This window comes from Bolinopsis microptera, chromosome 3 (assembly GCF_026151205.1).
Source record: "Bolinopsis microptera isolate Bmic1 chromosome 3, MBARI_Bmic_1.0, whole genome shotgun sequence".
NCBI classification, from domain to species: Eukaryota; Metazoa; Ctenophora; class Tentaculata; order Lobata; family Bolinopsidae; genus Bolinopsis; species Bolinopsis microptera.
In genome coordinates, this window is record NC_087074.1 from 3,959,160 (window position 1) to 3,974,576 (window position 15,417).

Genomic DNA, 15,417 nt, shown 5'->3' on the forward strand with positions numbered 1-15,417 from the left:
GGTTACATTATAATGTCTCGATATTTTAATCATAGAAATGCTTGGCAGCAAATAAGTGTGTTAGATTCACAGTTTAGTGATTTAAAGTCATGTCCTGGAATTTAACAATCAGTTCCTCTCAGTGCTTACTCGACCCTCAGAGCTTTACATGTTATAACGTGATCTCGACCCTCAGTGCTTACTCGACCCTCAGAGCTTTACATCTTATAACGTGATCTCGACCCTGTTGTAACGTGATCAGTGTTTTATATTTTCAGTGGGATCAGCCAGCGTCCATGATTAGGTCCACCACATTCCCGATGTTTGTTGACCAGTATCCAGTTGAGGGAGTTGATCCTCTTCACAACCCTTGCAGCGTTGTTACTCACTTTTAACACTCATCAAACTGCTTTTAATGAGTCATGATTCCGCTGATGACTGTTTATTCAAAGTCTCATAAGAAGAAATATTGTTTAACAAAACCAAAAAACTTTGTGGTAAATTGTAACGGCGGTTTTATGACATAAAGAACGCAGCAGCAAAGTTATTGCCGTCTTGGCACTATATTGCAATTAAGCCGCGCTGTCAATAACGGCTCAGTTAAATAGGAATCCGTGCTCGTACAATATTCTTCCCCATTATGATCGTATTCTAGAAGTTGAGGTTTCTTTGAACAATTTCCTAAAGTCTACGAAAATTATCGTATCACTTCTTTGCTCTCCATTCCCATCTCCATCTCTTATTGTGCTCATTGCTCAAATCACGACAGAGAACTTTCTACAATATTAGAGTATTTACGTTGTTCATCAGTACATTACCTCATCCCAGCTATCAAATAAAATCTCATCTACAGTTAATTTAGCGGTTATAAGAAAGAGTAAGCAGCACAATAATTGTTCTCTGATGTTACCTCATTCCCAATAATAGCAACTAGTTGTCTATTATGCTTTGAAATGGTTTAGTTCATTTTAATTCATATTCGGCTTCGAAGGGGAGAGAAAATGTTTTGTTGGGCACCATAATGTGTAACTTATTTAGTTATATCTTATATAATATTTTTGCCGCATAAATACTGTATTTCGTTTCGTTTCGTTTCGTTCGTTAAGTACATATTCAATGATAAATAATATTTGAACCTTTTTTTTCAAACAAAAAACTATTACCGTCGTAATAATAAGATAGATCTCGTTTCCTTAAATAAGATTCTGTTCCAAAATTATGCGACAACTTAATTACTCTTAAATCGCAGCACGTGTCCTGCAAAAACAGTACGTGTCCTGCAAAAACAGCACGTGTCCTGCAAAAACAACACGTGTCCTGCAAAAACAGCACGTGTCCTGCAAAAACAGCACGTGTCCTGCAAAACCCGTCCACAATTCAGACCTCAGGCGAGGTACCCCGTGTCTAACCCATACCTTTCATTTGCTAATCGATATAGCCGCATTCAAAAATTCTATAGTACAACAGCTCACTATAGTATTTCATAAGCTGTTTAATAATTTGGTCAAGAACATTCCACATACCTTTAGTACGGATACAGTGTTGCTTTGACGTTTGTTTACGTACTGATGGATTAAATTCTCTCATGACATGATCCTTCGCTGATTAATTGAAAAAAGAACGTAACATCAGCTACCCCTCCCCGCAGCCTTCCTCCTATATTATACTTATATCCTAGCTTCAACTCTCTCGCCCAAATGGGTTTTTTAAGTTTTTGATTAATGAGGTTGGTGGGGTCTGCCAATTGTTCCGCGCAAGTGTACGATACTTGCATCCCTTCTTACTCTTACCCATCAATTTTTAGCGGTTATTAAAATGTTAAGCAGTGATGCTGACGAAAACATGAATAGATATTCCCGGATCGTGATACTGGGAACGATTATTCTGCTTCTGTTGCTCGTTGTATCTATTGTTGCTCCAATTCTTTTCATGCACATATCTGCCTAGTAACGGTAAGTTATTATTGCTTTATTGGTATTATTTGTTTTTAAAGATGAAATTGACTTTGAGATTTGAAGGCATATTTAGAAATGCTGTAATTTTGATACAATTAATAGAACTTATATTTTAATTTACAGTGGAGCCAATATAATTCATAAACTCATAAATACGTCACTATAATTAAGTTTAAGCTGTTGGTGCTCAATATGAACAAAATGTTGCTCTGCGCTCCAATACCTGGAAGACTATTATAGAGCACATAACGCACACTCTGCCGAACGCGATCAAATACACGCTGTTCATTCTATAAATACAAGCTGTTCATTCTATAAATACAAGCTGTTCATTCTATAAATACAAGCTGTTCATTCTATAAATACAAGCTGTTCATTCTATAAATACAAGCTGTTCATTCTATAAATACAAGCTGTTCATTCTATAAATACAAGCTGTTCATTCTATAAATACAAGCTGTTCATTCTATAAATACAAGCTGTTCATTCTATAAATACAAGCTGTTCATTCTATAAATACAAACTGTTCATTCTATAAATACAAGCTGTTCATTCTATAAATACAAACTGTTCATTCTATAAATACAAGCTGTTCATTCTATAAATACAAGCTGTTCATTCTATAAATACAAGCTGTTCATTCTATAAATACAAGCTGTTCATTCTATAAATACAAGCTGTTCATTCTATAAATACAAGCTGTTCATTCTATAAATACAAGCTGTTCATTCTATGAATACAAGCTGTTCATTCTATAAATACAAGCTGTTCATTCTATAAATACAAGCTGTTCATTCTATAAATACAAGCTGTTCATTCTATAAATACAAGCTGTTCATTCTATAAATACAAGCTGTTCATTCTATAAATACAAGCTGTTCATTCTATAAATACAAGCTGTTCATTCTATAAATACAAGCTGTTCATTCTATAAATACAAGCTGTTCATTCTATAAATACAAGCTGTTCATTCTATAAATACAAGCTGTTCATTCTATAAATACAAGCTGTTCATTCTATAAATACAAGCTGTTCATTCTATAAATACGCAAGTTGGTAGACAAGTTATATCTCCCAAAAGTCTGACTTTATCAACCATTTTGTGACTTTCTTGGGATTAGTAATATCGGTCAACTTATATCATGACGTATACGATAAGCTGCTCTAAAACTGGACTTCTCTTGATATACAATTTTGACTTTCACTTCCATATATCTAACAACTGTAACCACTGGATTAGTTTTAACATATTTAATCAACAATGATCAAGAGTGGTCAAGAACCATTAAAATGAAGATCTACATAATATGTAGGTAATTTCTTGGCATCCTTTTTGGATCAACCCGTCATGAGCCCTTCCTGTGGATTAGCGTACCTAAATTCCTTTCTATCTCCCAGATTTGAAGACGTGGATTACAAGGGAACGTTCTACATCCCCTACTCGACAGAAGAGAGCGGCTACATTGGACTGGTGCTGAGTTACCAGGATCCGGGTAACATGTACTTATTAGTTTGGAGACAGGGGTATAAGACATGGTTACATGGGGACTGTGGTCAGGACTGCTCTCATCACCACGCTCATGGGGGGACTACTGGTTAGTACTGGGGGGGGGGGCTAATAATGGTTAGTACTTGGGGGACTTCTGGTTAGTATAAGACATGGTTACATGGGGACTGTGGTCAGGACTGTTCTCATCACCACGCTCATGGGGGGACTACTGGTTAGTACTGGGGGGGGGGGGGGGGGTTACTGGTTATTATTGGGAGGGGGGCTAATAATGGTGAGTAATGGGGGGGGGGGGGGGGCTACTGGTTATTATTGGGAGGGGGGGGGGGGGGGCTACTGGTTATTATTGGAAGGGGGGACTACTGATTATTATTGGGAGGGGGGGGGGGGGACTACTGGTTAGTAATGGGAGGGGGGGGGTTACTGGTTATTATTGGGAGGGGGAACTACTGATTATTATTGGGGGGGGGGGGCGGGGGGCTACTGGTTAGTACTGGGGGGAGGGGACTACTGGTTAGTACTGGGAGGACTACTGGTTAGTACTGGGGGGAGGGGACTACTAGTTAGTACTGGGGGGGCGGGGGACTACTGGGTAATTTTATTATTCTGGTACGTCAGATAAAGATATTATGTGTATTTTAATGTGTGATGAGATCTCTAATTTATATTCATTTGAAGCAGTTGATTAGAAACTGCCTTTAATCCTGGCTATACATTATAGGGAAGTATCTTAGAGGATAAAAGAAATGAGTACAAGTTACTGCATGATTAATAACGATCAGAGAGCGAAATAACTGAGCTTAAATAATAAATAGCCACCAAAGATAGCGCGTGACCAGGCAATAAACTAATACATAAAGGCTTGCAGTTACCAAACGATACTAACTAGTTCTTCTTTGGTGGCCGGAACATCAGAGTAAAGGCAGCACCTAAGAACGATGAAAGCAGGAATAAATATCAAAAAATGGCTAGTTACAAAAATTATTCTCCTTATGAGGTAGGGTACCTTGACAGGTTGAACCTGTGAAATCCCAACCGGCAAGATCGTTGATTTGGCTCCATTAATCATTACATCGTCCAACTGCATATCTTGGCAACTGTCAGTGGCGATTATCAGTGAGATGAAATAATGGGTTCCTGGTTCCAGACAAACATCAGAGTTTCCTTCTATTCCTAATTAGTACTTCTACTAAATAACTTTTAGCGTTGTTTCGGGCGATCATCGAGAAAATGGGTCTACAGCCATCATTTAATGTAACGCGCGATAGGCAAAATCTTGTTTTCGACAGGCTAGCGCGTGAAAATGCTGCCATATCATGCCAGTCAACAGAAATACGCGACGCAATGCCAAATATGTTTCAGACTTTACCAACTGCAGTAATTTTTGAAGTGGATTCAATTCCCATTTCAAAACTCTGTATCTAAACTAAAAGTGCTATGGAGCCAGTCATTCAAACCGGATGCAAAAGTGTAATGGTTAATTATTGGAATTGTAGGAACATATTGTAGGATAGATATTATGTTCAATTCATACTGGATCAAGGAACTCCTTTTTCGCCACTGAGTGACCAATGGACAACACGAATTGTTCACTGAATTATAGGCCCTCTTAGAGAGACCGTTTGAGAACCGTCTTCAAATAAGATCTCTGGGTTCTTAGTCAGGAACTGTATCGACGTATTATGATTTATTGGATATCTGAACATTACTGCTCGACCTGTATCATAACTGGTATTGTAGCAATCTGCTGAACAATTTATTGATGAGCTATACTTGAGTCTTGAGGGGCTTCCCCAGAAATATTATGATGACCCGACAATAAATAAGCGTATACAAAGTTCGTTCATATTCAGCACTATGTTCCGTCAAGGGTTTATTAATTGCTCCGTGGCGTTTCTTCTTTAAAAACCACACCGGTCCCAGATGATCAAAATGTCATGATCCCCATTTCAGGATTGCAAGTACGGCGTGTTCATATCTCTATAACAGATAAGGACACTATAGATAGCGGACTGTGGCTGAGCAGTGACAGTGATGTTTCTACGTTGCTATGGCAGGATCCCAACCACATTTCCTGGGGTCCGGGAACTTCTTACAGGTATAATCTCTGTTATAGTTAGTTTTATTCATTTTTACGTGATTCTGTAATATAATAGTGATTGCTACCCTCCGAATCATTGAGAATATCCGGTTCTCTTATGTTATGGTTTTTCAATAAATTTCATAGAATTGTATTCTAGATAAAGTTCCTGAAGCTTCACTTTAACTAGCAGTACAAATTATCAGGTGGATTGTATCACACCGACCCTCAATTGGATCTATTGAAGTACGGGTTTACACTGCTTCGGAGGGTTTGATTGTTAACTCAGGAACGATATTCGATTTAAAATTGCTTGGTGGGAAAATAGGAGTCTACAACTTCCACCAGTCACGGGCTACTTGGTAATTGTTGATCAGTAGTTGATAGTCTTTTCAGTAATAAATGTCATAAAGATGAAAAACATGAGTTAATTAAGAAATAAAACAAACGAAGTATTTCCCAAACCTCAGATTTCCCATCTCAGTATCGTAAGTCCATTAAATTGTAATACTGAACATCTCCCTCAAACAGGACCAACATTGCTGTAAAGTGCGCTGAACCGGAGAGTTACGGCATCTCTCTATCTAATAGTCACGTGACTCTCACCTCACTACAACAACTCAACCTCACCAACAACTTTATTATTAGTGCCTGGGTCAAGACAGCTGTTAAAGGGGTTGTCCAGCCTGTTTTATGCACCTCTGATACTGGAGTGTGAGTATTGTGGGTTACAATCGCGTACACATTTTACGAGAATGTTCATTATTTGTAACAGTATAAAATACTCTGCAATGTTAGGATCTCTAATACGATTTTCTGATGCGTGACCCGCCATGATAGTCTTAACTACATTAATTACATGACGATTTACAGATTTACAATGTGAAACAATATTTTCCTCAGATGCTTGTTTCTTGACGAGGATTTAAAGATTGTGGCCACACACGGTCAGACTACAGTGAAACAAGAGACACCCCTAAGTATAGGAGTTTGGAATCTTGTTGCTATGAAAGTGGATTTACAAGAAGGCACTATCACTGTCTTTAGGTACGTGGTTGTTTAGAGAACGCTGAATGGATCAGTTTTATACATTTAAAGAGCTGTTAGATCCGTATCAGTAAGTCAGTAGCGACTTTAATTATAATGAGTAACCCAGAGTTGCATAATATACTACTGCGACAGATAATCATGCTGGTAGTGCCAGTCCCCAGAGTTATAACTTTAAAATGCGTCATGTTACCCAAAATATTGTCTAGGGACAGATCTGAATCATCCGTTCAGCTACAAGAGAACGATCAGCCGGTGAATACCTCACACGTATTGTACCTGGGAACAGATACGAGAAACAATTTTACAGGTTCATAGAGGGTGGTACCCTTGTCAAATCTACAAATTGCTTTGTTCGGTAATCGAACTTTAACAAATTGAAGGAGGGAAATTAACAGGTGTAAATTCATCTCCGACAAATCTTTGATGCTTCAAATTCTTACTTGCATTACGTCAGGGAAAATGACGGACGTAAGGGTGATTTCAAGATTGTTAACAACAGACATGATCTCTGTTTTAACGAGTCCTAGTCTTGCAAGGGAGAGGAAAATGGGTATTGTGTCACTTCATCTGACGTTTAGGGGCCGAGAAATTCAAGATCCTGATAGCTCAATCCAGGTTAGAACACTCAAGAAATAGGAAACACCTCCATTCAACTTAAACTCGATATTACGCTTCTTCCAATTTTACTTTTACTCGTCCTTAATGAGATGAAATAAAATTCAAAGAAACATTTGCTAATTTTTAATGCTAGAGTCTTAAACATTTTAATTTATCTGTCAGGTAGAAGCCAGCAGTCCCTCGCCAGAAGTCGTGCCAGTGTTAATTACGGGTTATTTGCATCGGGTCAGAGAAAACAAGTCTCAACTTAACAGAAGAAAAAGAAATGTTTCTGGTTTTAAGAAAAGAAGGCTGGCGATTACTGATATTCAGATGTTTGGAAGTCAGAGGCGGAAACGGGATAGAACTCTGAGGAGATTCGGTAGTAGGGAGGAGCTGTAAATAAAACTTTCCTCTGTCGAGAAATTCCCATATTTCAGAGGAACATATTATTGTTGAACTTTGAATTTTGTCTGATTTAGACCCCACCAGACTCCAGAGATGTATATAAAACGTCATTTTTAGCAAGTTGTTGCCGCCTATGATTAAAGAGATATTTTGCAAAAGATAACTCTAGATCGTGATCACCATTTTTAAGTGTTTCATAATTCAATTTCGTTACATTCTAAATTATTTCGAAGAATTTGTAGCTTGCGAATAAACGATCTATAGCGTATGAAATGAGGAAATCGTTAGGTTTTAACAATAAAAAGCATCGTGCCGGCAAAAATATAGAAAAGTGGTATGCTGTAACCACAATCGATCTGTTCTTCAGAAAATTCATGACGAAATCTGATGTCTTCATCGTCATTAAGACTCATTTTTAAAGTTCAAGTTTAAAATGTCTTAATTCAAACACCTTGCTGTTGTTGTTATCATTGTTAATGTTATCATGTGAACATTATTTTGTAAATCCCTTTATATAACGTCGTTTAATTTACCTACTTATAAGTTATTTGGTCACTTTGTGTACGTCACTCTTAGTCTTATGTTAAATGTGACGAGGAGGGACAATTTTGTAGTTTAATCTAGCTGTTGACCATCCATAATTTAAACAAGAGATGGGCGGCATCTTTTTGCCTACTCTCTCATAATTTCCGTGTTTATGTTGAGCTTGTTGACCACGTCAAAAAGTCGGAAACTATCTCGCGTACCTAACCTGCCTGACTCGCCTATATCGATATAAATCGACATGGCTCTACAATTCTTGCAGTAGACTGATTACTATTGCTACTTAGTGTTGGAACTTAACGTTAAACACATGCTGAGGATAAGATCACTTATATAAGTTATAGTAATAGCTATAGCTATAATATATATTATACACAAATCTATCTGCGATAACTTTGTAGCTAGCAGGAGTTGCATTCTGTGGGAACGGTGATAAGACCTCCCTCTTTAAATAGGAGACCAGAAACCGTTGACCAGAACAGAGAGAGAGAAAGAGAGAGAGAGAGAGAGAGAGAGAGAGAGAGAGAGAGAGAGAGAGAGAGAGAGAGAGAGAGAGAGAGAGAGAGAGAGATAACTTTGATCCCACCTGGCATTCTCAAACATTTTGTATAAATAAAGTCTGTCTTTTGTAGCAATGCAATACCGTGTCAGCCTGTACTAGTGTCTGTGAAAGTTTTTACCACGCTAAAAAATTTAAAGTCAGATGAATATTTTTTGCTATCTTTGTTGGACACGACTAGCCGGGGCCTGCTAATGTACCGTCAACTTCAAGTTGATTAAACAAGTTCAAATATATTCAAATTTTTTATGCATCATATTGCTATATTGTCCTGGCTTCGTATGGATATAGAAATAGAATTGTTTAAGAACATGAACTTTTTATATTTCTTTCCCAATGTAGTACGTTTGATAAAACTTCATTCATGGCTTTTGTATCGCATGATCTGCATTGTCGTAGTTTTACATGTGGTATTTGAACACTGAACAGCATCGCTTATTGTAATTAGTCCAGTGTAGTAGATACAGAATAGACCACATTGTGGCTGCTTGAAAGGTGTGTCTTTTTCTTAACGTTTTTTGTTCGCCGTAACTTTCATCATTTTGATACCAACTTGAATCAAGATTAAGGAAGCACTCTTTCTCTCATTCTGGATTTTATGTTAATGTCATTAACGATTTTTCAATGGAAAAGGTGATTCGCTAGAAAGGTTGAATTGCCAAAGCCTAGAAATAGATAACATATTTGTGTAAAATCCCATTTTCCCCTTTTCAATTCTTCCCAATGGGTGTTTAAAAAATAAAATGATCATCAGTAATAATTTTGGGATCCAATGGCGGGCCTCGATATTTAAATCAGATGATGGATGAGCAGATTTTATTCCAGCTCCTGAAAGCTTGATGTTAGCAGATGAAAGTGGATGTTAGCAGATGACAAACTCATTGCCGGTTCCTTGATATTGACTATATTAATGTTGAGTCCTTAACACTAACAAATTAACAAAATCCCATAGCGGCTTTTGTGAGCTTATGTCACGTGACCATAATTAAACATATCAATATTACTCACGGCCATTTTCCAGGGAAGTCGTAAAACTGCAAAAATGAATCAATAACTCTCCCGTTCATTCGAGAGAGTTCTTAGGCATTCGAATTTAATATGTTTTAGTTCGCTCGGATATCAGTCGTACCAGTTTCTATTTTGCCATACATTGTATTTTCTTTATTGGAATTCTATCCTTCTCCCCACCGTGCTTTATAGTCTCAAGAGTGTGTAATACAGAGGTGTCCAAAACATGGTGTCGGTGATTGTGAATTTGCCCCCTTATTTGAAAGTTGTTGATTGAGCCTAATCGTAAAGTATTGAACCAAGAAAATTCGTTTGCACAAAAGATTTGTGCCAACCAAGTGTGAACTGTGAAGTGTCGCCCAATTATTTCTAACTTTTCGGACGTAAAGTTATCAAAACGTGACTAACTGTTTGAAAAATGTGGGGCCACGTGGACATTGCTCCTAAATAATTATATGTCCCATCACCTTAGTTTATAAAATTGTAAAATCATAGCCGGTAATCATGAATCACATGCACAGCATAATTAAATTAATGTCTTCCATGCATGTCATTGCTGGTGATGATTTTGATTTTTACAACTGAATGAACTGGAAAACGTGATAGGATTATTAATTTATTTTATAAAATCTTGCAGTTAGATAAGCAGATCATGCGTCAATATTGAATGGTGCCAACGCGATCAACGCGTGTTGTTATATTCTGGGGAAGGCTGGGGATTCTGGAAACATATAACTATTAATATTATAAGTAAGGTGATATGTTTGTCTCGTTTTAGAAGCTTTCAAATAATAGTGTGTTAGGAGTCTGCAGCTCTTTTTTTCATCTTCAGCTCTCATTTTTCGTTCAAAAGAAAAAGCGAGGAAACAATCCCATGGGAATTGGCATGTTTTGAGCTTTTGACCCTATGGCTATACATCGGTACTATACTTCATGCTCGGCCATTTTATTTATTGTGGCTGATAAAAAATAATTGGATCCGCCAAGTTATACTTTGGGTCAAATAATCGATACGAATTGGACCAAAATAGTTGCCAATTTCATTACCCGTGTAATCAGCATACCATTAACATTACCCAATGCAAAAACCATTCCAGTACTACCCACAGAAAACCATAACTGTAGTATTACTATTACAAATAGTATAATAGTATTAGAAAAAACAAGTTATGGTTACATGGCAACCAGTTCACATCTCCTTTCAATAAAATATGTCATGTATTTAATAGATGTCTCTTTGACCTATAAATACTACTAGAGTTAAAAATTGGAAGAGATCCCTCCTCCCTTAATGATACAAATAATTTATGATTTTGAAAGCATTGACATAAAATTATCATCTTTGATCTAGATCTTAGAAAATTAAATTACTATCTTTGATCTGTTATTATGTTATTATTACTATCTTACTTTATTTCTACTTGAATTTTTTCCCTACTCTTGCCGAAGGCAAAAAGATCGTAGGGAATAAGTAATCGGGTTTGGATATATGAGGTGGCCCGATGGACCTGCGATGATGACAAAAGTCTGCTCCTTCGCAATATATACCACTCCCCTATAATTAAGTGTATAGGAAGCGTCTGTTATGCTGCGCGCGACGCTAGCCATGTGTTAATTAATTACAGTGAAATTCCTCGTTCGCAAAGTTATTTTCCGCAATTTTCTGGATTCATTTATTGCTGATGTGCGGCGCTGCATTGGTCAAATAAATCGTCAATTTTTACCATGCACGAATTAATGGTACAAGTACATCGTAGGGAAAATTGATCGTGCGTGGTTTAACCACGGCGAAATTCTTGTTGTTTATCGTCGTCATCTTAGATCGATTTTGGACAATGCAACATCATCTCCAAGTTTCAATGAATTTTTTTATAAACGCTGTGGGATCGTAATCAGTGGCTTAATAAATTGCGTGAACCTATACTATGAGAGGACGGTCTAGTCTAATGTATTTGTCGTAAACACGCTTTAAAATAATTTAATGTGAACAATTTGATTTATTCAAAAAATCGCTTTTTGTCTTTTGACGGTTGCTGTGGAACTGGAAGAAAATCAGTTCAGTACACTTTTTGTGTTTGTTTCAGAGTAAGATTACGGCGTCGTAACTAATTATACTTCTAGAAGTTTTTAGTATATTTTATTCACTTTTACCCCTCATGCGGAACTCAATGTTAAATTAGTGGCGTTTAATATTATAACCGTGTTACAAGATGTAATAATAGTGGCCATCTCATTGTAGTTGAAGAATGTTCGCTGTTTATTAGTCTCATGATTGATATACTGATAGTTGGATAATATCCGGTTGGAAGAGACAAGGACAAATGAAACAAGACAAATGAAACAGGAAGTTAGGGATGTAGCCTACAAATCGCGTCTTGTCTTTTGACGGTTGCTGTGGAAGAAAATCAGTTCACACGTTTTGTGTTTGCTTCAGAGTAAGATTACGGCGTCGTAACTAATTATACTTCTAGTTCTAGAAGTTTCTAGTATTCACTTTTACCCCTCATATGCGGAACTCGATGTTAAAGTGGCGTTTAGTATCATAACCTTGTTACAAGATGTAATAATAGTAGTAATCTCGTTGTAGTTGAAGAATATTATAGCGGTGAGATTGTTTTGTGGCAATTTTTGGCTTCTTTCAGTTTTGTAACATCTGTTTTAGCCGTATCTTATTAAAAACAGACAGTACAGGGCTCAATGAACTGGTACTGTTGTAACGTGATCTTATCAGAAACAGAATAATCGAATACCGCTGAGACTCGTGCAGACCATTTCAATGACCTGTACTCCTTTCTTCACACGCGCCCTAAAGGCTAAAAGTAAAGAGAACGGAACCACGTCGCACCTAGCCCTAATCGTCCCTTTGGAGTACGTCAATATAGGATGTGGGTTGGTATTGAGTTACAGCTACGTTGCCATGGTAACGTCGTAGCTGTCTTGAACAAACTCATGCAACGTTACCTATATATCTATTTACTCATTTCTGCAGCTGAAAATTGTTTCGAATTTGTATTTCCTTTACTCATAACTATAATTAGAATTAAGCAATTGTTAAGCTTTTGTTTTGCTTTGTGAGAGCTTAACTAGACACCTTTGCCGGTGAATGCATTCGATTGATCATCGTCAACAACTTAAAATTGTAACTTACTTTCATAATATTATTAAACTTCTTTAATATATTAATTATATTAATTATCTTTGTGTTTGAAATCGTTCTTACCAACTTGCAGACACTATAAAGCAATGAAAGGCATTAGTTTGGTCAAATCAAACGGAACATATGCTATCAGACTTTCAACTGACTATTATTATATGGCAGGGTTAAAACAGTTTTAACGCTAGCAACGATCCCCTTTTACATAGTTCCACTAAAATGATAATTTAAGATTAAATATGTATACTGTATAGTGATAGGTACCTAGATAAAGTAAAAATTGTAATAAAACGGTAGGGATAAAGTATACTAAGTAAACGTAGTCGACACGTCATAAAACGAACTGACCCAAACTACAATTACTCCCGCGTAATTTCCCGCGTAATTCTAAAATTCCGATTTGCGCCGCTGCAAAGTTATTATAAAACTAAATTCAACACGTGCGACAAATATTTCGCAACATTAGAAAAGGATGCCATAGGTCAAGCTATGGCATTAATATATTTCCACACCCAATACCAAACTTATTCTTTAGCCCATGCCTCTTTACCACTGATAAGTATATTTTACTAAGACGATCCCGTCTAAAACCCAACTCAATTAAATCATCAGTAAACTTTAAAACCCTATCAGAAAAAGCAACAACGTTATTACAGATCCTAGAATATCTCACAATCTGTGAACAGTACGTGCCATATAATACACTACTAGCTTGATTACTCATCAAAGGTTGAAACTTGACCACTTTAAAACCAAACTTATCCCTTTTATCATAAACTCTACAAGAAAACTTCCCCTCGCTATTTATCGAAATATCAAGATCTAATACATTGGCGGCACTATCTACTTCATTTTCCTTATTAAGAGTAAGAGAGTCTGGATATATTAACTTAAAATATTCCTCTAAGTAACCATCAGAGTTAAGGGTAGTAATATCATCTATAAGTCTAAATGTATTATTTAACTTCTTTACAATATAGTATCTACTTTTATACGTACTGTCTAGGAAACTGTTCTCAAAATACCAAAGTGTTAAGTTAGCAATATATGGACCAGGGTTGATTCCAATAGGTACACCGATATGTTGCCGATATAAGATCTCTCCTACTTTAAAGTAACAATTATCCAGTAGAAACTCAACACATTTAATCAACTTAACTTCATCAAAAGCCACAGTCCCATCTCTAAAGCTATTAACCCAAGCAGACCCTTTATCGTAAACAGCTATAAACTTCTTTTTACTATTCCTAAAGGCTAATTTAACAGTAAACTTGAGAGCATCCTTGATATCTTTATGGGCTAAATTCGTGTATAAAGTAGAAAAATCAAAAGTTTGGATGTTTCTCGCTAAGCTATTATCATTAATTTTATCTAAAGCTTCTAAAATCGGCTTATTATTCAAAATGACCCAATTCCTATTAACTCCTGTTACTTTAAACAACATGTTAGTATATCTGCAGATCTCTGAATAAACAGCCTTTAAGGCTAAAGAAATATTTACTGCCAAGGGCTTAATACTACAATTAGTATAAGAAATAACATACCTAAACTTTAAAATTGGCTTATGAAATCTATGTCATGAGACATAGCGTTAGAAACTCAAAGAACATCATTGTAAGTCACACCTGACTGCCCATGAGTGAGTAATGAGTTAGGAATGCAATTTACAATTTGCATGCATTTTGTATATATCATTTTGCCAAACAAGTGTACGTACTACGTCCATAACTATAATATAACGTCCCGCTAGTACAAACTATAATGTGTAGCACGTGTTAGATAGTTTACTGTGTGTCCGGTTCTTGAGTACGTTTCGGCATGTGTCGGTTGACTAATTGAGAAGGAGACTACAGCTGCTGTGCGCACAGTGCGTACATGATCGTGCAGTTAAAATACGTTTATTAGTGCAGGCGACCTATGCTATTATTGGATCAGTGAATGGATCAGCTCTTCATTCAACTGATTTAAGAAATGAAAAGATCATATCGTTCAGAGAAATAATCACGATACAAGATATCAAAATTCCTCGCAGCAACGTACTGATACATTATTAGTTTTAAGCAACACACTAGTTCCACTATTTACGTTTAAATCATGCACACGTTTCGAACACAAACAGCAATCTGCGTAATTTTTGAGACTTTGTACCGAGTCAGATAAGCATGGTTTTAACCATTTTTCAACCAGCACCTGAATTAAGTTCCGGGAGGAATAAAATACATGAGATTAAGTCATAACCATGATATATATTTAATGAAAGTAAGAAATGTTGTTATGAAATATCAAATAGTCATACATGATATGATGTGTGAAGAACGACCAGTTTTAACAAGATATGTGACGTTATATATCATGATGCATAATTTAAAAGCTTACATTTAACAACATTCAACAACTCTTACTTTTAGTTCTCAACAGCTTACATTCAGCAACAACTATTAGTTCTCAACAGATTGAAACAGGCAACAATGCACAGTGCACAGTGCACAACTCACATTGTAGGTTTATAACCTACCAGGACGCGCGCCGAGTTGGACTCTAATATTTGAAACAAATATTTTACGAGTATCACCCGTT

At 36.5% G+C, this 15,417-nt stretch overlaps 1 protein-coding gene across 1 annotated transcript in view; it reads left to right on the forward strand.

The window, feature by feature from the left end:
- LOC134812551 (uncharacterized) overlaps positions 1-8,089 on the forward strand; it is a 31,978-nt gene extending 23,889 nt beyond the window's left edge. Inside the window, exons 10-17 of the mRNA XM_063820033.1 lie at positions 3,333-3,529; positions 5,395-5,539; positions 5,728-5,883; positions 6,053-6,235; positions 6,425-6,568; positions 6,778-6,878; positions 7,026-7,186; positions 7,352-8,089. Coding sequence (XP_063676103.1) covers positions 3,333-3,529; positions 5,395-5,539; positions 5,728-5,883; positions 6,053-6,235; positions 6,425-6,568; positions 6,778-6,878; positions 7,026-7,186; positions 7,352-7,570 — 1,306 coding nt within the window. The 3' untranslated portion in view covers positions 7,571-8,089. The remainder of the gene's footprint in view (positions 1-3,332; positions 3,530-5,394; positions 5,540-5,727; positions 5,884-6,052; positions 6,236-6,424; positions 6,569-6,777; positions 6,879-7,025; positions 7,187-7,351) is intronic.
- Positions 8,090-15,417: the final 7,328 nt, after the last annotated feature.